This window comes from Idiotropiscis lumnitzeri, chromosome 7 (assembly GCF_059441095.1).
Source record: "Idiotropiscis lumnitzeri isolate Australia: NSW breed Sydney's pygmy pipehorse chromosome 7, RoL_Ilum_1.0, whole genome shotgun sequence".
Classification (NCBI taxonomy): Eukaryota; Metazoa; Chordata; class Actinopteri; order Syngnathiformes; family Syngnathidae; genus Idiotropiscis; species Idiotropiscis lumnitzeri.
This window is the reverse complement of record NC_142397.1, coordinates 14,477,551-14,504,180: the sequence shown is the minus strand read 5'-3', so window position 1 is coordinate 14,504,180 and position 26,630 is coordinate 14,477,551. Positions and strand designations below refer to the sequence as shown.

The following is a 26,630-nucleotide window of genomic DNA, read 5'->3' as shown; positions in this document are numbered from 1 at the left end:
TTTATTCTAAGTATCGTAGATTTGTCAACAAATTTTGGCATGTGCGAGGGATTTTTTGTAAGTCCAGAGCAGTGCTTCCGCGAACCCTTTCGTCATCCTGCAAGTGCCCTCTAACTCATGGGTTGTTGATTCAGCTAAAATAAAATGTAACTGCTGATTATACGAACATCTTTTTTTTTTTGTTTCCTTCATTTGAATTCTCAGGCGTTATCTTCTTGAACTCAAATTAAACATATAAACACATTTTACATTGAAAATGAATGAATACTATAAATACTTGAAACACTGCTCTTTTTTTGTTTCTGTTTTTTTTTTTTTTAACTCATTGCGCATTTAGCACAGTTGTCATCTTCACAGGACAGCCACTCCCCGTAAGGGACACAACAATGCTGAACTTTCCGCATTTATAGACATTTAGTCTCAACATGGATTGAACAGCAAGATTTTTAGAGATGCTTTTGTATCTTAGGAGGGTCAGAGTTATTGAATTTAGTTGTTCACTTACTTTCGCTTCACTGACCTATAAATGTTTACGTTATTTTCAGTTAAAAAATATGAAAACATAATTGTGTGTTGTTAACTTAAGCATACTGTGTTGTTTTGATTTTAATGACGAGACCACAGTTTCTGACTAATATATCCAGAATTCTGAGTAATGACAAAGATTTCATACTTTTTTACTGCCACTATCCACGAAAGCACTGTAATGTTGAAGAGCCAAGTTATTTTCATGATCGATATTTGTCTTCCCCCAAAACGGTACTTAACTGGGTTGTTACTCACTATTCCTACTTTTGTTTCTTTTAGGTTACAATTACGACTCAGTGAAATTCTAAAACAAAACCAAGAATGGAAAACTAACTTTTCACTGATGAAGCGAAAAGTAAATGAACTTGAAGACGAGAACGGTGTCCTCTCTTCACAGGTATGAACCCTTGGTCAACGCTCCTCAGAGACACTGTTCATTCAGTCTCAAGACACATTTTTTTTTCAATTCTAAAGTGTGCATTTAAATATTGCTCTTGGAATAAAAATACAATTGAAAAGTAAAGTAATCTACTATTTAAATGTTTTTAAAATGAATGAAGATCACACATTTGTGTTTTCTTCAAAGTGCCCCCAGTGACCTATAGGGTTTTTTAATTTTTATTTTGAAGGCTTTTTAGGGATTAAATTCAAACTCGACAGCTACCCCCAGGTCTTCCTGAAGGAGTGAGTTTTTTTTTTTTTTTTGACCAGTTAGTGCATTCTCCAACTCCAAATAAAGGCATTATCTTTTGTCAGTTTGTTTTTTCCCCGTACTGCTCCTCTGTTTAGCTCTCATTAGATTCTACAGTTGATCATAAGGTTGTAGGCGGTCTATGCATATGATACACACAGGACTTTGTTACTATGTGATACATTTCCTCAGGTGCGTGCAGTCCATACGCAGCTGTCTGTATTTCAAGCTGAAGTTGGCAGGCTGACCAAAACTCAAGCCTCTGGTCAAGAGGAGTGGAGATCCAAAATGGACTACCTACACTCTGAACTCAATCAAGCCAATGCACAAAAGGTGAGAGTGCGAATCCTCCATTGCCTGGCAATTCGATTCTGAATCAATTTTTGATTCAAGATCTTGAATGCATTATGAATTAAATGTTATGTTAAACTGTTACATGTTGATGTTGTATTAGCGTGGTACGTGTTAATTTGCATACATGTATGAGTTAGGCAAAATGGTAGGTATTATAATTCTCAATATTACAGATTTCATTCTAATATTTTCATCCTCTTATTAGTGCATTTATATCCTTGTGCACATACATTTTGGCAACAATCGGTCACGCTTATACCACGATAGACAAAACCAGTCCAACCAGTTTACGTCATAGTGATTATGTAAACAGGTAAGAAATGTCCAACATGCAAGTATTTATTATTTTAATACTTAATCGGCTTAAAGGTTTTCACAAAATCAGTTACTGTTGATTTGTATTTTTAATGTTCATACAGTAGCGGATGTTTGTTTACTGCTTAATAGAATGAAGTCAAATTTAATTGTCTGTTGCTTAAAAAACAATAGTCTTATAGTACTTATCGCAATTGCCTTATTTAGTGAATACATGTAAAGATTGTATTCGTTTCCAAAATCATTCAGCCTTAATCACAGTTGCAGTTGTAAACTGAGGTAACATAACCCCAATTTACACGCAAGTTCAACCGCGCGTCCTTCATGGTTGTTTCTAAAGTATGCTAATGCAGTAGAAAAGTCAAAATTCCAGACTATTTGTTTTAAGAACACATCTAGGCCATGAATATAAAACTATCATATTCAATTAATAACTATAATTGAGGTGGTCACTGGTGATGAAGAAAATAGGTTCTGTGACCCACTTTAAATCTCCCAACAACCGGTCAGTTGAGGATCAACTTTGATGTAAATGCTTTGTTTTATTACAGGAGCTCCTGACTGAACAAAATCAGATCCTCCAGGGGAAGATTTCATGTTTAGAAGATGAAATTAGAGCAGCCACAAAGCCTGATGTTGGAGAAAATATGGGGCCTATAATTGAGGTAAATCAAGAATTGTTTCATGTCAGGTTCATATTGTGTTCTGAAAGAATGATCTTTTGCAATTTGTAAAACTGTTTGTTAAACTTATAAAACGTTTATGACCAGCTTGTCATTTTGCAGAAGGACAGTTCCAAGCAGTCTGAAATCCTTCAAGAACAGATTAACCACCTACAAAGTCAAGTTGAATGTCTGACTAACTCTTTGACAAAGGCTGAAGACCATGCTCAATCTCTGCAGCATCTGCTTGCGGAGATGACTGTGGAGATCCAAGTTAGAGAAGAACGTGTCATGCAACTGACTGCCACAAACTCTGAGCAGTCCGATTTGCTTAGTCAAGAGATTCAATGTTTAAATAAACAAGTACAGTCTCTTAATGTTCTTCTAAGGAAGGCCGAAGAAGATGTTCAGTCAAAAAGTGATTTGCTGACTCGGCAGCAGATAGAAACCGACATGAAGCTTCAGGAAAAGTACCAAGAAGAGGAGCTCCTCCAGAAACAGATTACTTCCTTTGAAAAGGAGATTCTGAAGCTCAGAGAACACTATGATGAGAAACAGAAACTCCTCATCGAGACCGAAGAGGAACTTGGTGTGCTCAAGTCTGAGATGGCTGCCGTCCAATCCCAAACAGCTGAGAAGGACCGTAGCCTCGACACGCTCAGTGCCGAGGTTGCTGTTCAAGCTAAATTGGTTCAAAAGCTAAAGGGAGAGGCTCAGGACAATGCTAAAATGCTCTCTAAAATCCAGGAAGAGGCCTCCCAAAACACAAGTGCATTTAAGCTTGAGGTAGAGGACCTTAGAGGAGAGCTGGAAGTAATTGCTCTACAACTTAAAGATAAAGAACAACAGTTACTTGAAACCCAACATGAGTCTGCTCAGCTGTTGGAAAAACTTCAGCTGCAGCTGTCAGCATCACAGGCACAGGTGTGCAAGATGAAGGTGGAGATCCAAGATAACGAGGAACATGTCACGCAATTGAAGGCCAGCAACTCTGACAAGTCTGACTTGCTCAATCAAGAGATCCAACATTTAAAGAAACAAGTAGAATCTCTTGACTCCTCTCAAAGGAAAGCTGAGGAGGATGTTCAGTTTAAGAATGATCTGTTGGCACAACGGCAGAAAGAAGCTGACAGAACCCTGCAGGAGAATAAGCAAAAGGAAGAGCTCTTACAGAAACAGATTAACTTCTTTGAAAATGAAATTCTGAAGCTCACAGAACACTATGATCAGAAACAGAAACTCCTCATCAAGACCGAAGAGGAACTTGGTGTGCTCAAGTCTGAGATGGTTTCCGTCAAATCCCAAACAGCTGAGAAGGACCACAGCCTCGAGACGCTCAGTGCAGAGGTTGCTGTTCAAGCTAAATTAGTTCAAAAGCTAAAGGGAGAGGCTCAGGACAATGCTAACATGCTCTCTAAAATCCAGGAAGAGGCCTCCAAAAAAACAAATGCGCAAAAGGCCGAGGTAGAGGACCTTAGAGGTCAACTGGAAGTAATTGTTCTACAACTTAAAGATAAAGAACAACAGTTACTTGAAACCCAACATGAGTCTGCTCAGCTAACGGAAAAACTTCAGCTGCAGCTGTCAGCATCACAGGCACAGGTGTGCAAGATGAAGGTGGAGATCCAAGATAACGAGGAACATGTCACGCAATTGAAGGCCAGCAACTCTGACAAGTCTGACTTGCTCAATCAAGAGATCCAACATTTAAAGAAACAAGTAGAATCTCTTGACTCCTCTCAAAGGAAAGCTGAGGAGGATGTCCAGTTTAAGAATGATCAGTTGGCACAACAGCAGAAAGAAGCTGACAGAACCCTGCAGGAGAATAAGCAAAAGGAAGAGCTCTTACAGAAACAGATTAACTTCTTTGAAAATGAAATTCTGAAGCTCACAGAACACTATGATGAGAAACAGAAACTTCTCATCAAGACTGAAGAGGAACTTTATATGCTCAAGTCTGAGATGGTTTCCGTCAAATCCCAAACAGCTGAGAAGGACCACAGCCTCGAGACGCTCAGTGCAGAGGTTGCTGTTCAAACTAAATTGGTTCAAAAGCTAAAGGGAGAGGCTCAGGACAATGCTAACATGCTCTCTAAAATCCAGGAAGAGGCCTCCAAAAAAACAAATGCGCAAAAGGCCGAGGTAGAGGACCTTAGAGGTCAACTGGAAGTAATTGTTCTACAACTTAAAGATAAAGAACAACAGTTACTTGAAACCCAACATGAGTCTGCTCAGCTAACGGAAAAACTTCAGCTGCAGCTGTCAGCATCACAGGCAGAGGTGAGCAAGATGACGGTGGAGATCCAAGATAACGAGGAACATGTCACGCAATTGAAGGCCAGCAACTTTGACAAGTCTGACTTGCTCAATCAAGAGATCCAACATTTAAAGAAACAAGTAGAATCTCTTGACTCCTCTCGAAGGAAGGCTGAGGAGGATGTTCAGTTTAGGAATGATCTGTTGGCACAACGGCAGAAAGAAGCAGAGATAACCCTACAGGAGAATAAACAAAAGGAAGAGCTCTTACAGAAACAGATGTCCCTGTTTCAGGAGGAAATTATGAAGCTCACAGAATGTCATAATGAGAAGCAGGAACTCCTCATTATGGCTGAAGAGAAACTTGACACGGTCCAGACTGAGTTGGTTGCCATTAAAACCTTAACATCTGAAAAAGACCACAGTCTGAATACACTAAGAGCTAATGTTTCCACACAGGCAAATTTGGTTATAAAGTCAAGTGAGGAGGCTGAAATTAGCGCTGATCAGCTGGTTAAACTCCAGGAAGGAACCTCTGAACAAGCACGTGTGCTTGAGCTCGAAAACCAACATCTTAAAGGACAGTTGGAAGAAATTTCTCAGAAACTTAATGACAAAGAACAGCAGTTACTTGGAAACCAACAAGACTCTGCTCAGATTATACATAACCTTCAGATGCAGGTTGTCTCACTTAGTGCAGATTTGCAAAAGAAAGTCAAACAAATTGAATGTTTCAACCATGGGGAAGAAAAAGAGGCGCTTGAGAAGGCAATGACAGAAGAAAAGAAGGCTCATTGGGAAAAAGAAGTCATACTGGACAAGTTGCTACAGGCGGAAAAGGACCAGAAGGCTCTCGAGAAACAAGTGGATACGCTCCTTCTGGAGAAGGAGAGACTAGTTCAGACAAAGTTGATCATAGAGAAAGAGAACTTGGCCTCACTTAAGATTGAACAATTGCTCAAGCAAGAGCTTGAATCAATGAAGTTGGAAAAAGTTGGGCTTTTAAAAGAAATGGAAAAAAACGAGAAGAGCAATAGGCGAGAGAGAGAGTTGCAAGAGCAGCTTGTGGCTAAAACGGAGGCTGCTGAACACTACAAAGCTCAGGTAGGTGTGCGGTCAGATTTACATGCATTCATTGGTACCTTTCTGTTGGGTAGCTCACTATATAAGGTTAAACATGAAATGTTGTAGGTGGAAAAGGCAGTGAGTCACTACAATGACAAGAAGCTGCTTCTCCATGAAAGTCAAGAGGAGGTGGCCAAACTGAAGCTCTCCCTGGAAATAAAAGAGCGGCAGGTGAACGCCACTGGTGTGGAGCTCAAATTGCTTCAATTGGAATTGGAAAAGGCTCAAAACAAGGAAAAAAACATGTTGAGCAAGCTGACCCGTTTGGAGGCTCAGGTTGGTTTTGTATGACATTCATTGTTCTGTGTCGTTTGTTGTGCAAGTATAAGGCTGAACACTTAATCGAAAGATAACGGACATCGGGATACAGTAGAATGCAATTTTTTTTGTCTCTCTCTGAAAATGCTATCTGCTATATATTCACATGAACATCAAGCAGAAAAACACAGCACCAAAAAAACTGTCCAACTTTCATTATATTGTTTAAAAAAAGAGTGGATATAGTCAGACGACGTACAGTAGGTAAACAACATGACAATTTCTTGAGGAAAAAAATGCAGAAGAGCAAAAGAAAATAATACACATGAGTAGAGTTCTGTCATGAAAAACGATTTCAATTTCCTCAAATGATGCATTAGTTTATCATTTCAACTACCTGTGAAAGATCTTTAAGAGATAATTGCCGCAGTGTCATTAAACAAAACTCCACTAATGCATGGAAAAACTGTTCCGGTATTAAATATGCATGTCCTCAATTCTGTTACTTAACCGCTGAAGACAATGGGTTAATAAAGAGAGGAAGGGAAAAAATGCATATTGAAGCGCAATTGAATTATTGAGGAAAAAACAAATTAGATTATTTTCCCAAATTCTTCATCCCTGGATCGTATGCAGTGTGTTGTCATAAAGGTCGTATGTGACATGTAACTGTGCCAGTCCCTTTTACCATTTTCACAGCGACCCGCTTAAGTATTCGTGTCAATACGAGACGTCAAAGAAAAAAAAGTTTATACTTTTCTGAATTCTGCTCATATTAAGGTGGCCTTCGCTGACCTAAACCTGTGCGCCCACAACCAAATCCCTGGCCATCAACGAGGAACATCTGAATCATGTTACTTGGAGGTTCCGGGCTCACACTTAAATGTTCACGCAAAAGTGGAGCCCAAAGGAGTTCTGAGCTCAGACAGTCTGGAGCAAAGCTCCCTTGAAGATTCGCTGAACAACACAAGGTTCCCATTTTGCTTAGTGAAAAGTATTAAGTGAACAGAAATTCAACTAAGGAGAATATTGAAATTTAATCACCATGATATTTGTGCCCCAATTTGCAGGAAGCTTTCGGCGCCTGATGAATCGAGCACACCGCTCGTTCGCAGTTCTGAGAGGCTGGCAGCCAAACGTCGTGGTCTGAAGGCTGAGTCACTGGAAACTCTTTATTTTACACCAATAAATACAAGACACAACAGGTAAATGGCAGAGTTATGAGTACCGTATTTTCGCAGTCATAAGGCGCACTTAAAAGTCCCAAATCTTCCCCTAAACTAACACAGCGCCTTGTAAGGCGACTGCGCTCATTATATGGACAAAGTATCACTCGCGACCATCAACCCTTTTACTCATTGGGCTGTTTGGAGTGCATGTTAGCACACCCTGCTGGACAAAGTGTGAGTCATCTATGCTTCAAAGTGACCATGACTACTATACATTATGTGACTATGGTGTTTGGGTGATGGTGTGGGAGAAAGCTGGACAAAAGGGCAGCTGTCCACAATGTTGTAGTCTGTCTTATCATTTATGTTATTGCAAGCAAGAAACGTCCCAGGTTTAGACAACAGACAAAAAGCCCAAAGCACAACAGCACATCTCTCTAAACAGCCATGTGATTTGGCTGAGTCTGAGTGGCTCCCAGAAGGCATTGCTTTAATGGCTCCCAAGAAGCCATTGCTATATCATTTTGTGTTATTTTTATTTCTTTTTGGTATATTGATGGCATGAGAGATACATGTTTTGTGTTAATCTTATTTCTTTGTTTGCTTGTATGCTGAGTTTTTTTTTTTTTTTTTTTGAAACCGTGACTCTAAGGAGTGTGGTGACCAGTGAAGTCCCTCCCCTGACGTAGTCTTGTAGACTATTGCCATGATACCTATTATTGGTTAGAGTCATTGTTAATGATAGCGATTGTCAATGGTATCATAGCAACTGTCTTTGAAATGTGGCGATTGCTTATGGTATTGAGGCAAAGTGAATTGCCATGGGCTGAGTCAGCGCGAGCAGCCGAGCTATTGCTATGCTAAAAACAGCTGAGCTAGCGCCTTACAAGGCGGCGCGCAGAAATAGCACCCTCAACAGGTGTTGCGCCCTCCTATGACTGCGAAAATACGGTACTTAACAGAATTTCACTTTTACCTTGGTTTACATTTTGTAATCTTGCATTCTCTAGAACCACCAAAGAAAGCAAAACAGAAGTGGATTTCCCCTATATAAATCCATCGTCGTCCGTCAAAAGACGGAGGACAACGCAGGTTATAAACATAACCTTGACAAAGGTAATGGAAATGTGTTGACATGCTTTTGAACTTAAATATTTTAACAAACTTTATTTCCCTAGAAAAATAACAAATTACCTTTTACGTTTACTAAACAATATTGTCGAGATAATGCCTTGTTTTCGTCTTTGTCAATCACTTTAAAACAAGCTTTTCGGGGGTTGATTTTAAATGTATTCATCTAATTTCCCGCTAATTTATATTACACCATACGGAAAGCGCTTTGTTACAGCTCCAGCTGTTGTGAAATGCGCTATATAAATAACGTTGCATTTTATTGATATTAACAGCAAAGCCCTTTACCCGAAGAAGAGAAGGTCAGTCAACTGTGAGTTGTAGTCCTATTAATATTTATTGCACAGAAGCGACGTCATCAAGCAGCAGTCAATTAAAAGGAGCCCACCAGATGACGCCGCTTCAAGGAGACTGTGGATTTTGCTCGAATAGCTCACTTGCTCTTGACATTTAACTCAGCCTGAAAAGCAACGTTACATAAAAAGTGCTTCATTTTTTTTGGTTCCATTATATGAAAAAAATATATTCAGTGTCTTTAAAACGAAAAACAACAAAAAAAAAAAACAGCACACTGTTCAACTGGGTTTAATGCTTCTCAACATCAATTCAATTTAATTATTATTCTTTTAAAGTTACTTATTTTATATTATATAATGTATAATTTTTTATTTTATTTTTTCCCACTTAGGTCTGTTCTGTTTTAATTAGCAAAGTTGTTGCTGTGTTAAGAATCTGTTTATGTGCCTTTTTATGTGCATTCAGAATACAAAATTGTTCTCTCCATGCAGTAAACGACTAATTTTTTTTCAAATTTCACAAAACTGCGGCTTATAGCCTGGTGCGGTTTGTATATGTTTTTTTCCCCTCTCTCTCACTCTCCAACAAGAGTTGATGCGACTTATTTAGTTATAGTCCGGAAAGTATCGTACTTCAGAAGTATGCAAACAAGGCATCATGGCTTTATTTATGCAATTAGTGTAATCTTGCAAATCTTGAAGTGGCATGCACTGCACTCATTTTAATTCAAATTCTGTGGACTATTAAAACTGTAAATTGTAACCCGTATTATCAGTTTTTTTTTTAATATGTAAATTTTTGTTGACTTTTTACTACGCCTTACTTACTTGGGTCTTTTAAATCTTGCACAAAAGCAAAACACACACAAAAAAAAACTAATACTAAAACTTCTTTTGGAAAAAATTATAGTCAGGAAAACCTACCAAAGCTGCTATGAAAACTAATTAAAACTAACAACACTTTAAGCAAAATTCCAAACTAAATAAACACTATAACTAAAATTCCCAAACGATAGTAACCCTGGTTCTTACAAAGCTGTCAAACTTTCTTCTCTGAGCATTTTGGTAAACTCTTATCGCACTCCTCTTCAGAAAACTCCAGGCAGCATTGAAGGTGATGAGACGTTCTCCAGCCTGGCTTCAGCTCGCTCTCAGCCCAACCTCTCTGGTGCCCATGGCGCACGTCCAGTGTCCATGGAGCTTTTTGACACGCCCGCTAGAATGACCGCCGCTGCCAGCGAACAGCTCAGCGGTCTTCCTGGGTATCGGCGGAGCACGCTCCATTCGCAGAGTAAGTTTGACTTGAGCAACAGCACACGGAAAAACTTATCAACTCAAACTGTATCGTTTACAGTCATTTTTTTAATGGGATCTGACCTTTTAGATGAGGCCCATAACTCCTATTTGCTCAATTTTCTGCACTCTGATGTGTTCAGCCACAAGTACGTTTTGCGTCGGAGCAGAGAATGAGCCAGATGGTGCGCCAGATGACTGGATGCGAATTGCTGAGCTCCAAGCAAGGAACAAAGCCTGCCTTCCTCATCTCAAGAGCAGCTATCCTGTAGAGTTTGAGGTTGGTTAATCAGTGATTCTCAACAGTTGTAATGCTTGGACCTATGTTCTGTGTCTATCAGCGGTATACATGACAACTACATAAATAAAATTCTATTTTAAATTAGAATTTCTTGAATTCAAATTTGAAAATCTTTCATTAACAATGGATTTCCAATCATTTTGCCCACGAGAATAAACTCCGTAAATCAATACTAAATATATTGACGCAAGTCGCATTCCCTTGTTTATGGTATCAATTTCAACCATTTTCTCCCTTCAGACTGGCTACAAGAGCGTGCTTACTTTCACCGACGAGGATGTCCGGACAGGTGACCCAATGGAGACCATTCGTCGAGGCTCCATCATGCCAGGCCAGCTCCAAGAGTCTCTCGCTTCCCATCGGCACTCCCTCGCAGCAGGACAGTCGAGTTCCGCAGTTGGTGTCCGTTCTCACCGTCTGTCCTTGACAGCAGATCATCCACGGTCCAAATTGGTCAGCTCCTCTCAGCTGAAAAGCGCGAGATGTACAAAGCGGTCTGGTTCGACGTTATCTGTTCCTCAAACGTCACCTGAGGTTAGTCGTCGTGTCAAACTGAAAGATTGTATGGATATTTTCTAAATTTTCTTTAACCGTTATCATTTTTTTTTTTTTATTTGCCAGAAGAAAATGAAGGCCAGCTGTTTCCCCCGACCCCTCACTCCCAAAAACAAGAACATCAACAGCGGACCCTCCAGCTCACAAATTCACCCTGCCTTCAGTCCAGTGAGTTTGACATCCGTAGAGTTTATGTTGTGTAACATAAACTAATAGTCAAGTGTGATGGAATGCTTTCGCAGCCTGACTTCGATCCGGGCTACATGGTTTCCACTCTCAATAAATGACTGGTGTAGTCTGCCTTTAGCCCAAAGTCAGCTAGGATTGCCTTCAGATAACAATATAAGTCAGCAGTTAAGAAATTGAATGGCTAGATACAATATTCCTAAGTTAAACGTTAAAAAATATAACCTTCATGAAATGACAATTGCAGGAAATGTTAAATTTTTTGTGAAACCTATCATTTCAAATAGAACGGAATAAAACCGTTTCAACTGAGACACAAACTGTCAGCTCGTCAGACTTCTCCTTTATCTTGTCAGGTTGACCGCCGGCAGTCTATGATGTTCACCATCGACAACACCCCAAAGAACAGCAGCAGCAGCAATTACCTGAAAAGAAGCCTGAACAAACTCCGTAGTTCCACTCGGAAGTCACCAGGCAAAACCTCCATGAAGTCCCCCGGAAATGCCATGCACAAAATAAATAAGCAGGTTACCACTTCCTGCGCTGCGGCGGGTCGAGCGGGCAGGGGAAGCAGCTTCAAGTCACTCCAAATGGTCTCCAAAGAAAACAAGAAGTCCCCTCAAACTTCTGGCAAGTCCCCACGGTTGACGACAAGCGTTCGCAAGGTAAGGAGATGGTCTTTAATTTAAAGGTGAGCAAAGAATTGTCTGCCCACTCAGTCCTTTAATCTGGCGAGCCATTTACAATAGAATTCTGTTATAGGCTTGGTGGACAAACATTGACTCTCTGATGTTGTCTTCACATACTCTGGTGATCATGTTATTGGGTGTAAACGATTCTGACTTGATGTTTCTATTTTTAAGTCTTGAGAAATTGTGCTGCGTTTTTCTACATTCTAATATATATATTTTTTTATTCTGCAGATGAAGAGGAGGATGGTGTGAATTTTTCAGCAGTTCAACACATTCATTTGTAATTTGTGTTTTATGCACTTTTATTACTTTATTTTGAATTTTACTGTATTGTCTAATTTGTATATTAAAAAAAAATCAAATTTACAAATTGTCCTGTCTGAACCTTGAGCATTCATTTCCAACAAATGCAAAAAAAAAAAAATCATGCTTGCAGACATATTTACCCATGCACACAAGCGAGTGAACTGGAACCAATACCAAAGTACCTGGAGCAAATCCACCCTCAGCACAGGGAGAATATGCAAGCTTCATGCATGAAGTTTTTAAGCCCCAACCTTTGAAAAGTTAGGTGGCTATACTTATCCACTTATTCCACTTTCAGTCTCCTTTGGAAACCACAAATGCGCATTCAACAATTCATAAGCAAAGTTGAAGGCTAGGCTCCAAACACGCCTGTGATGCTTGCGATAAGCGCTCAGATAATGGATTGATGCACGGAAGTATATCATGATAAATGCTGAAGGTAATGTAAATGGATTGGCTGATTTTTGTACTGTATATCTTGTCAATTATGTATATCCATAAAAGAAATCCCCCATGATTCCACTTAAAATATTAATCAAAATGTATCAATAATTTGAGTAGAGGGATTTATTGGTTCCTTAAGAGGATAAAAGGATGGAAGGAGGGTTTGTTTCAAGTGGTCGTGTGAGGTAAGCTTGATTAAAACAGCTGAGGAACGTTTTAATGCCATTGCAAGATTTGTGGACCGTGAGTTTCTGACACACATTTCTGGGCATGTTTTTTTTCCTCTCTCAATGCAAAAGTGTTGTTCAGGGGTCCATTTCACAAAATAGGTTCAAAAAACTCTGAGTCTAATCCTGAACTCAGTTATCTACTTTTTGAAATAGAAAAATCAAAGTTTCCGGTTCCAGAACAGATGTTTTGAATCAGTTTATCATCTGAGTGTCTAAACTGGGGGTGGAAATGTACGGGACACGGTTTTTCCAAATTTTAATATGTACTAAACAATTAAATATCCCTTTCCTAATGAACGGTTTCTCCAAATGATACACATTATCTTGGATTCAGCATTACACTTTGAAAATCTTCCGGGCGGGGCCAGCATGACTGTGATCTTGAAGAAGGCGGATATGGAATCATTGAGCCACACCTGACTTTCTGGCATGGAAGCATGCTTGCTTTTCTCCCTTCTGATTCATTTAATTAAACAATAAAAATGGCGTGAGCAATACTTACCGATAGCTGGTCATTTCCATCTTCCAAGTCATTGGGCGGACCCAGTTCATGAAATTGAGTTTTCTGCCTCTTTTTTGCAGCCTTATTTAGTTTTTTACCAAATTTGTACTTGTACTCTTTCTTTCATTCATTATCTGAGCCGCTTCTCCTCACGAGGGTCGCGGGCATGCTGTAGCCTATCTCAGCCGTTTCGGGCAGAAGGCGAGGTTCACACCGGATTGGTTGCCAACCAATCGCAGGGCACACAAAGATGGGAAGTGGAGGGCAGTTTTTTTTTTCACTTACTAGAATTTGAAATATGAATGCGTTTACATGGAGAGTTTGAACACATTTTATAGAATAAGTGCAACACCGCTGCAGTTGCTATATATCTGCTCATTTATGCTAGGAATGGATTTACTATTCATATCATCTGCTTCACTATGTGAGGGAGTAATGATGGGAATGCATGAACCAACCATGCTGGCAATCACAATTGCAGGCAATTAAATTGAATTAATCTGAAAGTATGTTTTTATGGATGAAAATAGTCACATTTTCAGTTGTACCTTCATATTGGAGACTGTATGTTTCAATTTCTATTCTCTTATCTGAAAATGCTTATTTACCGTAATACCTTTTTGTTGTATAGGGGATTGCAGATTTAATCCAACCAAAGGCACATCAATATACTGGGACAACATACGAAATGGAATTAACCTGACTGTGGAAATTGCAAAGGTACATGTGGGGAATGTTTGTTTGCATCCTGTTGTATGTGATATTGTTATTATTGCTGTCTTGCATAGTGTTTTGTTTGCGCTGTTTTAAAACTCAACAATGACATGCTTCTATTGTGCAGTATTGTGAATCTTCTGGGCAAAACACAAGGTAATGGGGAATGTCTGACCTGCTCTTTTTATTCACAGGTGCTTTTGTTGCTGGTTTACCATGACGTGATGAATGAACGTAGCACCCTTAATACTTTGGACACTGGAGTGGAGGTAAGCAGGCAGAATTATTTTTGTTAAAACACTGGGAATATGATGTGTTAATGTGTTTTTGTTCTCATTCCTTCTGTACCAAAATAATCATATTTACATTCTTGTTTGTTAGAGGGAGATTGCAAATCTGACTGTTTCTTTTGTGATGGAGAGCAATGGCAGTGTTTATCTGAGTAATGGCCTTGATGCCTACTTGGCAGAGCAATGTGAGTCTCGCATCCATTTCGGCATTTCTTTGGCATTTGACTTGTGCTTTCAGACGTTGGACGCACTTTGCAGCTGATTCAGATGTTTGTCTTCATCCTTCAGATTTGCCAGTGCCGCATGAAATATTGGGGCGAACGGCGAGCAGCTCTACTTCCAGTGTGCCAACATTCTCTTCACTCTCAGATGAAGACTCGTCTGTTATCCATTGCACAAAGTAAATCTGGTTTCTGGATTTGCATACCGTGTCATCATCTTCTGACATGTAACACTATCACTGACTTTTATAAATATTTATTTATTGCTGGTGTTGTGCCCAAACCTATGGTTACATAATTGGTGAATTTAATATTTTTTTCCACCTACAAATGTGTACTTTTTGGTCAGTCCCCATGTGGGTCTCTTAATTTAGACAGCTCCCACTGGTTAACAGCACATTTTCATCGGAGGTGAATATATCTTTGGTGCTGATTTAAAAAATTCCTAGTGTTACAAGTTCTTAAACCGCTGTTACCACCACTCCTACTAATGTTACTTAAAGAACAGAATTAGCCGGTAGTTAGCTGCATTTCTGTAAAGTCTGCTTTTCCACTACTAATACTGACTTCTTTTGGCTGCTTGGAGTGATGTTGCGTTAAATGAGCCTGGGTGTTTGTTGTGTTTCCAAAGCATCTCAAATAGACAAGAGTTGGACCAAAATATTTAATTATGCAAAAAAATAGTCGGACCCCGAACCTGCGATGGATGTTGGTTTACTGTCCAGTGTGTCTTTTGTGGTGACTTGAACGAAGATCACAAATGACACAGTTCTAGTTTTTTATTTTTATAATTCATTTATTTATGAGTGAATTAGACTGAAAAGATTGTAATTATTATTTTGTTTTTCTTGATTATTTATTTTCACAGCAAATCTCCTCTTCAGGATATTATGAACACTCCCGAATTTGAGTTGAGGAAGATTCAGCGGGAGATGGTCAAAGAGCGAGATTATAGGGATAGACTGGAGCGAGAGATCGCCGACAAGATTAGCGTCATTGCTACAAGAGGTGCCGAACTTTTTTTTACTTATTTCAACAGACTGCACCTTAACACTGCAAAAACAAAGGAGATTGTCGTCGACTTCAGGAGGAACAAGACGGTGCCGCCCCCCCTCTGCATCGAAGGCGTGTGTGTGGAGAGGGTCCACACGTTCAAGTTCCTGGGAGTACAGATCTCCGACGACCTTTCTTGGACTCACAACACCACAGCAGTGGTAAAGAAGGTCCGCCAGCGTCTGCACTTCCTGAGAGTCCTCAGGAAATTCGACCTGGACAGGAAGCTGCTGCTAGCCTTCTACCACTCGTCCATCGAGAGCCTGCTGACGTACTGTGTCTCCACCTGGTACAGCGGCTGCACTGAGGCGGACAGAGTGAGGCTCCAGAGGACAGTCAAAACAGCGCAAAGAATTATTGGCTGCCCTCTCCCCTCACAGGCGGACATCTACACCGCCCGGTGCCTCAGAAGGGCTCTCAACATCGTCAAAGACAATACCCACCCAAACTCACACCTGTTCGACCTGTTGCCCTCTGGCAGGCGCTACAGGTGCATCAAATCGAGGACCAATAGACTGAGAAACAGTTTCTTTCCGAGAGCCATCTCCATTCCGAACTCTCACACACACACGAGAACACCCTTACCTTGCAGAACAGCATTGTGATGTGTTTTTATATACACTATTCAGTACTATTTTCCTTTGCAATCTCTTATTTATTTATCTAATTTATATATTTGCCTGTATTATTGTTGTTTTGCACTGGAGTGGGGAGCCCTCTAATCTCGTTGCACACTTGAGTACAATGACAATAAAGGGATTTCTAATTTCTAATATCTCTCATAATTATGTATGTGCAGCCCTGTAGGGCCAGTGCAGCCTCTGCCACAAACGCACACTGCCACTTATACACGCAGCACATTGAGGTGAGCGCATTTTAGATTTATCTCTCCTTTCGGGGGTTTTCTTTGTCTTATCGATGCAGTCCCGTCTGATCTAATCGTCATTCTACATGGCGTTACCTGATAATGTGGAGGTGGGGGTAACTCAGAATACAAGGGGGCAGTTGCACCCTACCTTCTTTACCTTCTTCAACCACTTTCTTTGTCATTCTCAATATTGGTCCTATTTCATCATCCTCCTTTTTATGGAACATTAATTGTTCCTTTCTCTTTTCTACACATTCTCCAGCTTTCTTTTCACATTCCTTTTCTTTTCTTATTGACCTTCCAATCTCTACACTGCAGCGTATCCCTGGGTTTTATTTTACTACCTAATGTCCCCATTTTAGAAAATTTGGACCAGTTTGTCAACACCTAGGGTGTTCTAAAAACTGGTTTCTCATCAGGAGGACAGCAACTCAAATTTCTTGTTTATAACCCTACTGTATTACATGGGATAAAATACCAAATGGTATTTGTAATTCCCAATCACACCATTCACACATACAGTTTTTCGCAAACATTCACAAGCAAAATGTACATTGCACTTCCACTGATGTTGTGTGTTTTCTTTTCCGTTCCTTTCTTCAGCTTTCTTTTTTCCGTCAACGCACTTCTCACTGCTTCGAAATTCGCCGGATCTTTCAGACGTGGCTTGAAGTCATATTTCTTCACTCTCCAGAAATTGGCAACAATCCGGGTCCTACCCGTTCATAAACTTCACATCTGGGTTTGCTTTCAACTCTTTGGGCACGTTTTGACCCATTTTCCATTGTTGTCTGAAGTCCGCTATCTTTACTCACGCTCACACAAACGCACACGCACGCACACACGCTCTTTCACACTCAATCACCCCCTCCCTTTCTTTTCACTCAGTCTCATTCAACACACACATACACTTCTCAGTCAAATGAGCTTGTTGGCCAAAGAAATTCAAAATCAAAATAAAAATAATAAAAACCACAGAAAATAATGCCTCACTATTCCCTAAATTTAATGTGAAATTGTGAGTAGACCTTCTCGAGGTTTTTTACGTACCGAGGGATGTTTAATTTGCTTGGAAACCCTGTTTCCCTTCTCTAGGCTGTCTTATCTTTTTTCTCTATAATTTGCTCAGTTTCTCAACGAGTTATGGCCCAATTCGCTACCAATTTATTTAATTTTTTTTTTTTCTTTCGACACCGAGGAACACTACTCAATGTGTTCACCGTGCTATCCGTAGGGGAGACCCAGTCTCTCAATGAGTTATGGCCTAATTCGCTACCGATTCTTTTTTTTTTTTATATAACTCCTTGGACTAGCACGATGCAGTTTATTTTAACCGTACTGTCTAAACGGTTGAGGCCCGGCCTCTGCGCGCGCTGTCTCACACACCTCTTTCACTCCCCTTCCAATTGTTTTAACATTTTAACAATTTAAAATGGTGGTACAAAATAATTTGAAAAACAATACCTCTGGATCAGCCTTGTCCGATAGGGAACCGACATCCGGGCAGACGGCCGCAGCAGGAGCTCGGAGGCCCGCTTTCTCAAATGGTGAAGCGCTGACGTCAGATTCGGTGGCCCCCGAAATATCCAGCGACGAGCGTCTGTCCGGGTGTGGCTCCCGGGTGAGGCTCCCGGATGATCGGCACCAAATAAATGTCAGGTTTAAAATGCCCTGACGCCTTTTTTAGACTGAATTAACTTATTAAAGATGGCAGAAAACCAGAGCAAACCAGTTACAGTCTTGTTTTTGACCGTTCGCGAAGGGGAGAGGGAGCCAGGCGGGAACAAGCGTCTTGCCAGTTCAATCCCGCACACTCTCCCTCTGACTTCCTCACCACCCGCTCGGTGTTTTATTAACAACCTAAGCAGATAATGGGCGTCTGTTTTCCAGGGAGACAGGAAAGCATAAGTAACTAATTATCTGAAATTCTAGCAGGCAGGAAGCATCAATCACAGTGGTCAGTTAAGAATTCAGCCTGAGGCGAGGAATTCAAAACTCAAAGAAAAGCTTAATTGTGTGCGTGTGTGCTAAAGCAATAATGTGAGTGTCTGTTGTTGGAATTTAGCTTTATATCAATGTCAGAATTTAATTTTAAACCAATGTAAACTCAAATTAGTAATCCAACTCCAATTTGCGACCTTACCCAACTCTCATTCATCCAACAATATGCGCGCTCGTTCTGCAATAGAAAGGCATCAGGAAGCCGGCATTTTCGCGCACAAGTGGATTTATTCCCAATACATAGATTTTCTACATGGCACCTGGGTCTCGGGTCCCTCTCAATACAACTCTACACCTCTCTTGCCACCAGCAGACGTACTCTACATCCGAGTTGCCCAGTAACGATTCATACTATACAATATGCAAATGGCACAGAGACAAAGGCATCCTGGCATGATTCTATTGGCTATGTGTATCCTGCAGTTAACTTTAGCGTGCTCTCATTGGTCTTTCTCCCCCGCCGAATCCCGTGGTGGCTCCTCCTGGTTGTGGCTTGAGTTATCTCGTCTTCGCCCCCTCCTTGCGGCTATCACCATCTGTCCTGAAACCTTTCATTCTTGCACATCCCCACACACCGTTCCGCTCTACCAGTCACACGCTCAGCACTTTACAGTCTCACACTTTCATACACTGGATGCAGCAACATCTAATGAACTATGTTAAGCTCAAACTCTTATATTCCTTTAATAGTCAAATGTATGAAATCCTTTAAGTGTAACCGAAGTTTCGACCATGCTAATGACAAGACCCTCAGGAGATGAATGCAGGAAGATTGGCTCAAGGCTGCAACAAAGGAGGTGTGAACGAGACACCTCTGAAACAATAGACTTTCCTGCCAGGACAACAAAAGTCATGCTGGTGGCTCCTAGCAGTCTACTCTTTGCTCTGTGTTTAGATCATGACTCCTGATTACATTATCCTTTACTGTGTGTGTGGGGGGTGCTCTTGTTTTGATGACATATCAGGACATTTTTATGATAACACACCTGCAATCTGAGGACTCGAAGAAAAATGGGGACATTTTTCGAGTCCTCATTTTTCTACGCCATCTACAGCAATCTAGAGGTCCCCAGAATGCTCCCAATCCAAAAATCTTTCATGTCCTAAAATACCACAAATTTCAGAAATTCTGTGTTTAAGTGTGTTTAACGTTTGACTCACTTTTTATTTGGAACCCTAGTGGCCATCTTCTGTACTTTAACACACTTTTACTTACGTCACGGCACAGGTCCTCATATGTCACCTTTTTCAGACTCACTAACACATTTTGCTGCGCAAGCGCCACCCACTTACACGCAATCAAATGTTTGAAGCAGCAAAGCCTGGCCTCCAGTCAAATAGTAACATCTCGGAAACAAACACAACCACATCAAACTTTGAATGGATGCATGGTAGGTAATTACTTTTACTTTATCTGACCAGAAGATATAAGTTGTTTGAATATATAGCAGTGTTCAGTAAGGGCCACACAAGGTAATGCTATTAGACTACTAGCTAGCTAACTAGCTAGCTAGCCAGCTTGTTAGCGTGCTAATTAGCTAAAGGTATTGTAGAAATGCTGTTTTGCAGGGAAAGTTCTGTAAAAGTTTTTGAATCAACTACAGTACAGTTTCTTAAATGTTGTTGAGCTCAAGAGTTTATTTCAGCATAAGATGTTTTTTTGAAATGCAGCTAATATTAGTCAGTACAGCAAGCCTAATGAAAGTTGGCCATGCTTTTTTATGAGGAAAATTTGGCAGTATCTATCTTTTTTGGTACATTTGGTCAAGACAATATTATGTTAATGTAGTTTAATGTAATACTGCCATCAGCCTTGTCTCTAATCTACTAGTCTGACTAGACTAAAATGTTGTGTTTGAGGCAGAAAATATTATCACTTTATGAGTCCTGTTTGATACAAAATAAGCAGTGGCATTTTATTGATTGTTTGTCTGGCTGAAGTTTGTCACTTTCGATTGTAGATGTTTACTGATTGATGAATACACACCTAAGTAAAGATCATGCCACAAAGAAGAGCCAGACTTAGTCCTGAATCTGAGGCTGCACATTTTATTTTGTCTGGAGTTGACAAGACTTGCTTGAAAGTCCAGTGGATCAGTGAATATAAAGGTATGTTATATACAGGATATGGTTACTGCATGAAAATTACTAGAGCTGCATCTATGCCTGTCACAATATCAAATCTTTTTATGTGTATTTTCCCAAAAATTAACATTATAAATGATAGTATTTTTTTAATGCCAATAATATATTGATGATAAAGCAAAAAACATCAAGTACATTCATTTTAAATGCAATTATCCTTCAATTCTCAAAAGTATTGCATTGCCATGTAGACCTTTAACATATCTTACAATTAAAAAATAATTTCATACAACTGAAAACCTTAAAAAAATCTCACTTCAACAAATATTAGCAACAGAAAATTGCAGACTTTTTGTAATGTTGATTGTACAAGGCTGTGATGACTGTTTGGGAAATCCACATTTTTAAAGACAGTTTGTAATGCCCATCAAAGTGAAAGATTGCACAAATACAGTATGTACACCGGAGATGGGAACTTTACCCTATTTTGGCGGTCGGTCCTCCAGATCACTGGTGAAAGACCAGAAAAAGCATGGCTAACAGAGCTTTTATGACGAGTCACAATATTAGATCATGAAAAAAATCTCACTGAAGAAAATTCTTGATCTTTTTGTTCTGCAAATGTCTGATTAACTGCAGTAAATACAATCCAAATCAGGTTTACTATTCGACACTGAAATTGAATTTTTGTGTACTAGGACGTGGTGTATTTGCCTGTGAACCAATTGAAAAGGGATCCTTTGTGGTAGAGTACCGTGGGGAGTTAATCACGCACTATGAATGGGACAAGAGGCAGAAAAAGTACACAGAAAAGCAAAATTCTTTCTTGTTTGATTTTGAATTGAATGGTAGCACATGGTGGTAAGTAAAGCTCTATAATAAGATCACTTGGTTCTTTACAATATTATAGTTTTAGTGGAGAAATATTTGATGTTTCCTTGTTCAATTTCAGCATTGATTCATCCCATGAAGATGGTTCATTGGGTCGACTGGTCAATGACGCTCACAAAAGACCAAACTGTCGAATGAAAAAAATAACAATCCAGGACAAACCTCATCTTTGCTTGTTTTCAATTGAAAACATCCAAGCAGAGGATGAAATAACTTATGACTATGGAGATTCTAAGTGGCCATGGAGGACAGAGGTAAACAATGCCTGAATATAGGATTCAAGTATTTTAAGTGTAACCGTACTGACACTATATTGTTGCTTTGCTGCAGACATCGAGACCCACGTTCCTGTCACAACCTTCTGGAGACCAAGAAGGATGTGAGCAATCCATGTCATCATCTCAACAGGTTATCACATTTTATCAGTATACATCATATTTAAGTTTACACCTTTCTTTGACACCAACAAGTGAAGTTAGAAGTCAGGAAAATTGACTCAATATGATTTCAGTCGTCATGTCCTCATATTACTGGAGTCTGAAAGACTAAAGTGTGTTTCAGGTGACGTCTGACGATACTGTCTGAAGTTCACTCCGTAGAGTGTGTTTTCGATTGTCCCCATATTGACACTTATCAGAGATGTAGCGTAGTTAATTTCTATATTGTGATATAATGAGGCCAGATCCTCTTGTGAATGATATTAAATGAAAAGGAGTTTCTATTTCTAAGTTGAAGAGACAATGTTCAAAGCACAGACTATTTCTGACACTGTATTGTTTCATTGCTGCAGACACCAAGTGTCACATTACTGACTGAACCTTCTGGAGACCCAGAAGGATGTGAGAGATCCATGTCATCATCTCAACAGGTTATCACATTTAATCAGTATACATCATATTTAAGTTTACACCTTTCTTTGACAACAGCAGGTGAAGTTAGAAGTCAGGAAATTTGACTCAATGTGCTTTCAGTCGTCATGTCCTCAAATTACTGGAGTCTGAAAGACTAGAGTGTGTTTCAGGTGACGTCTGACAATATCTGAAGTTCACCCCTTAGAGTGTGTTATAAATTGTCCCCATATTGACGCTTATTAGAGATGTAGCGTAGTTAATTTATATATTGTGATATAATGAGCCCAGTTCAACTTGTGAATGATCTTAAACAAAAAGGAGTTTCTATTACTATATTGAAGAGACCATATTCAAAGCACAGACTATTTCTGACACTGTATTGTTGCTTTGTTTCAGACACCAAGTGTCACGTTCACGACTGAACCATCTGAAGACCAAGAAGGATGCGAGAGATCCATGTCATCATCACAACAGGTTGTCACATTTTATCAGTATACGTCATATTTAAGTTTTAAGTTAGAAGTCATGAAATTTGACTCAATATGCTTTCAGTCGTCATGTCCTCAAATTACTGGAGTCTGAAAGACTAAAGTGTGTTTCAGGTGACGTCTGACGATACTGTCTGAAGTTCACTCCGTAGAGTGTGTTTTCGATTGTCCCCATATTGACACTGATCAGAGATGTAGCGTAGTTAATTTCTATATTGTGCTATAATGAGCCCAGATCAACTTGTGAATGATGTTAAACGAAAAGGAGTTTCTAATACTATATTGAAGAGACCATATTCAAAGCACAGACTATTTCTGACACTGTATTGTTGCGTTGCTACAGACATCAAGTGTCACCTTCCTGACGAAACCTTCTGGAGATCCAGAAGGATGTGAGAGATCCATGTCATCATCACAACAGGTTGTCACATTTTATCAGTATACATCATATTAGAGTTTACACCTTTTTTTGACAACAACAAGTGAAGTTAGAAGTCAGGAAAATGGACTCTACGTGATTTCAATCGTCATGTCCTCATATTGCTTTAGTTCGAAAGACTTGAAAGTGTGTTTCAGGAGACTACTGTTGGAAGCTAACGCTACATAGATTTTTTTTTTGTGCTGAGCATGATATTACTGTGAGAGGTGCTACTCAAGCCGTATTAAAACTTAAAATACATGTTTTCTCTGTTTTCATTCAGATCAGTCCTGATGAACATTCAGATTGGACAGATTATGACGATGTGGACTATATTCCAGATGAAAGTTGTAATTCTTCAGATGGAAGTATCAGCAGTACAGAACTAAGAATCACAGAATCTCATAATCCCCCAAAACTGTTAGAGGATATGCAATTGAGAAGGGGCACAGTACAAATTAAGGAAATCACCAGTTCAACAATTCCGACAAATTTAACCTCCTCACTGAGCAGTCATTCAATTTCAGTCACAAGTAGCAGTGCCGATTCATCAGCGAACACATCATATGATAACAACGCCATCAAGGTCACACCATTGCCAAAGGGGGCAAAACAAAGCAAGTACAACAAGAGGCAGTATTGTCTTTATTGTAAAAAGACTATTTCTAAATTGGCAAGACACCTTGAATCTTCCCACAGTACACAGCCTGATGTTGCTAGGGCTTTAAGTTTTGATAAACGGTCCCACGAAAGACGAGATTTGTTACGCTTTCTTCAAAAGAGAGGAAACTTCAAACACAATGCTACAGTGGCAAGCTGTGGTGCTGGTGAAATGGTTGCATGTCGAAGACCCTCTAAGGCAACACAACCTGATGGCTACCGACACTGCAAGTTTTGTCAAGGACTATATGCAAAAGCTAGTCTTTGGAAACATGTAAAAAACTGCCCTCAGAAGTCTACTGAGGTAGAGCCTGGCACTGGGCAAAAACGGATCAAACTGGACTTACCAAGACCTGATCAAGTCAACGAAGCTGTTTGGAAGATTGCATGTGAAATGAACCAGGATGACATTTCCTTGGTAGCAAGGAGTGAAAAATACATTCTTTGTCTTGGGGAGTCATTGTACAATGCCAGAAAACCACAAGAGAGAAGGAATGATTACATTCGCCAAAAAATGAAGAGAGATGGCAAGATTATTGATAACGGCTAGAGCTATAACCCCTTTGAAGAGCACAGAAGACCTTGTTATGCCAAGTAACTTTCTCCATGTCATACAAGCAGTCAGAGCTGTTGCCGGTTATGATTGTGAAAGCAACTCATATAAAACCCCATCCTTGGCTTTGAAATTGGGGCACAGTCTGGCCAAAGTTGCAGGGATTGTGCAGTGTAGTGCCATCATTTCAGATCAACTTGCTCTTGCGGAGTCAGCCAAGCAATTTGTCACTCTTTATGAGAAAAAGTGGAATGAGACAATTTCAGCTGCTGCGTTGGGTACACTTCAACAAGCCAAGTGGAATAAACCACAGGTTTTACCATTCACGAAGGATGTTTCGCTGCTGCACAAGTTCCTTGCTACGGAGTCTGAAAGGTGCATGAAGGATTTGAATGAAAAACCCAACAATATAACCTTCGGAAATCTTGCAAAAGTGACTTTGACGCAAGTGGTACTTTTTAACAGAAAAAGGCAAGGGGAAGTTTCAAAAATGGAGCTCCAGTCTTTTACATCACGAAATCGCACAGAGTTGAATCCTGACATTATGATGTGCCTCACTGAGTTAGAAAGGAAGCTTGCAAAGTATTTTGACAGAGTCGAGATTCGTGGCAAAAGGTCAAGGATGGTACCTGTTCTTCTCACCTCTGACATGATCACTGCAATGGACCTCCTTGTGAAAAAAAGGAATGATTGTCAAGTCCACACAAGGAATGTGTTTTTGTTTGCACGTCCAGGCGCCCTTTCCCATTACAGAGGCTCTGACTGTTTCCGCAAGTTTGCAAACCAATGTGGTGCAATGTACCCAGATGCACTTACCTCCACAAGATTACGAAAACAAGTTGCCACATTATCCACGGTACTAAACCTAACAGAAAATGAAATGGATCAACTTGCCACATTTCTTGGACACGACATCCATGTCCACCGAGAATTCTACCGGCTTCCAGAGAGTACCCTGCAGCTTGCAAAAGTCAGCAAACTGTTGATAGCAATGGAGAAAGGAAAACTGTCTGATCTGCAGGGAAAAGGACTGGATGACATCAAGATCAACCCAGATGGTAAAAGTTTGCTTGGAATAGAGTTTGTAAAGCTTTAATATAACTGTGTGTTTGGCCTTCAATTTAAGTACCCTGTCCTGACCGTATTTTTTACCCAACCAGATGAAGTAATCACGAGCGATGACGATTCCAGCAAAGAAACCATTGATGACATTCATCTACACAAAAATATCCTGAGTCACACGGAAATAGGTACTATCCTCAAGTTATGATATTGGAGAGCGTTAATAGGTGCCTGATAATCTTGGCGTTTATGAACAACTCTATATGAATTAGAGAGAATGGTAGGAAATATACTGAATATGAATATAGTGTTGAGAGAATTGTAAACATAGAGGATGAATAGGTTAAAATTCATTAGGTGTGGACAGCAGAAAGGAAATTAGTAAAGAATTTCGAGCACATAAGAAAGCAATGGTGAAAAGCCACATTAATTAATTTCTCTTTTTTTTTCAAAGGTTCAAGAACTGAGACTTCTGGAAGCCCAAGCCATGCACATGCATCAATCACCCCAGACAACATGGAAGACACTTCTGCTTCAACCACTTTTGAGAACAGGGCAGACACATCTGCCTCAACCAAGATCAACAACATTGGTAGCCTTTCTCCCTCAAACCATTTTGACCACATGGACGACACTTCTTTCTCAACCACATGGGAGAACAAAAACATCAGCAACGGTAAACAAAAAAGTGGTAAAATATATTGATTGAAGTTAATGTATATTTGAACATAATGAGAATATATGCTTTCATTATAATATATATTTTATTCCATCCTTTTAGATTCTCAGCAAAGCACATCACTTCAAGTGAGAAAAACAAAGTGCTCCATTGCAAAGCAAGGTTAAAGAGCAGTTTTATTATTTAATCGTTATTTACCTCCGTATTCCTGTTTTAGATTTTTCAAATTAGCAACACCATTTTCGGATTATAAAGTTTTTATATTTATAAAGGTCTTTATTCAACAGCTGGCAAGAGGAGAAGCAAGTGGACAGGTGATGAAGTGAAGGCTGTTGAGCGGCACATGTTAGATTTTATAACAAGCTGCAAAGTACCAGGTAAAAAGAGCTGTGACTCCTGTCTCAAAGCAGAGCCGGTAGCACTGAAAGACAGGGACTGGGTTTCCATCAAATACTATATTCACAATAGAATAGTTACATTAAAAAGAAAGATGAATAGATAG

The 26,630-nt window shown here is 39.8% G+C and overlaps 2 protein-coding genes across 4 annotated transcripts in view; both read left to right on the top strand.

Annotated features, from left to right (window-relative positions):
* Positions 1-12,189, top strand: part of LOC148333684 (uncharacterized) — a 15,375-nt gene extending 3,186 nt beyond the window's left edge. The window contains exons 7-20 of one of the 3 annotated variants that reach the window (XM_088300550.1): positions 808-925; positions 1,412-1,552; positions 2,440-2,553; positions 2,659-5,910; positions 5,998-6,207; positions 6,970-7,160; positions 7,260-7,394; positions 8,369-8,474; positions 9,878-10,076; positions 10,222-10,358; positions 10,620-10,913; positions 11,001-11,102; positions 11,477-11,785; positions 12,044-12,189. In XM_088300550.1, coding sequence (XP_088156676.1) covers positions 808-925; positions 1,412-1,552; positions 2,440-2,553; positions 2,659-5,910; positions 5,998-6,207; positions 6,970-7,160; positions 7,260-7,394; positions 8,369-8,474; positions 9,878-10,076; positions 10,222-10,358; positions 10,620-10,913; positions 11,001-11,102; positions 11,477-11,785; positions 12,044-12,064 — 5,329 coding nt within the window. In that variant the 3' untranslated portion in view covers positions 12,065-12,189. The remainder of the gene's footprint in view (positions 1-807; positions 926-1,411; positions 1,553-2,439; positions 2,554-2,658; positions 5,911-5,997; positions 6,208-6,969; positions 7,161-7,259; positions 7,395-8,368; positions 8,475-9,877; positions 10,077-10,221; positions 10,359-10,619; positions 10,914-11,000; positions 11,103-11,476; positions 11,786-12,043) is intronic. The other 2 variants (XM_088300551.1, XM_088300552.1) reach the window with 2 other exon arrangements.
* On the top strand, positions 12,067-26,630 carry LOC148333683 (uncharacterized). Its single transcript, XM_088301076.1, has 16 exons — positions 12,067-12,092; positions 13,926-14,014; positions 14,203-14,277; positions 14,390-14,483; positions 14,587-14,698; positions 15,388-15,769; positions 21,260-21,387; positions 21,479-21,671; positions 21,748-21,825; positions 22,665-22,742; positions 23,100-23,177; positions 23,458-23,594; positions 25,141-25,445; positions 25,548-25,637; positions 25,904-26,125; positions 26,416-26,630. The coding sequence occupies exons 3-16, from the start codon at positions 14,233-14,235 to the stop codon at positions 26,628-26,630; spliced, it is 2,157 nt and encodes a 718-aa protein (XP_088157202.1). The 5' UTR covers positions 12,067-12,092; positions 13,926-14,014; positions 14,203-14,232.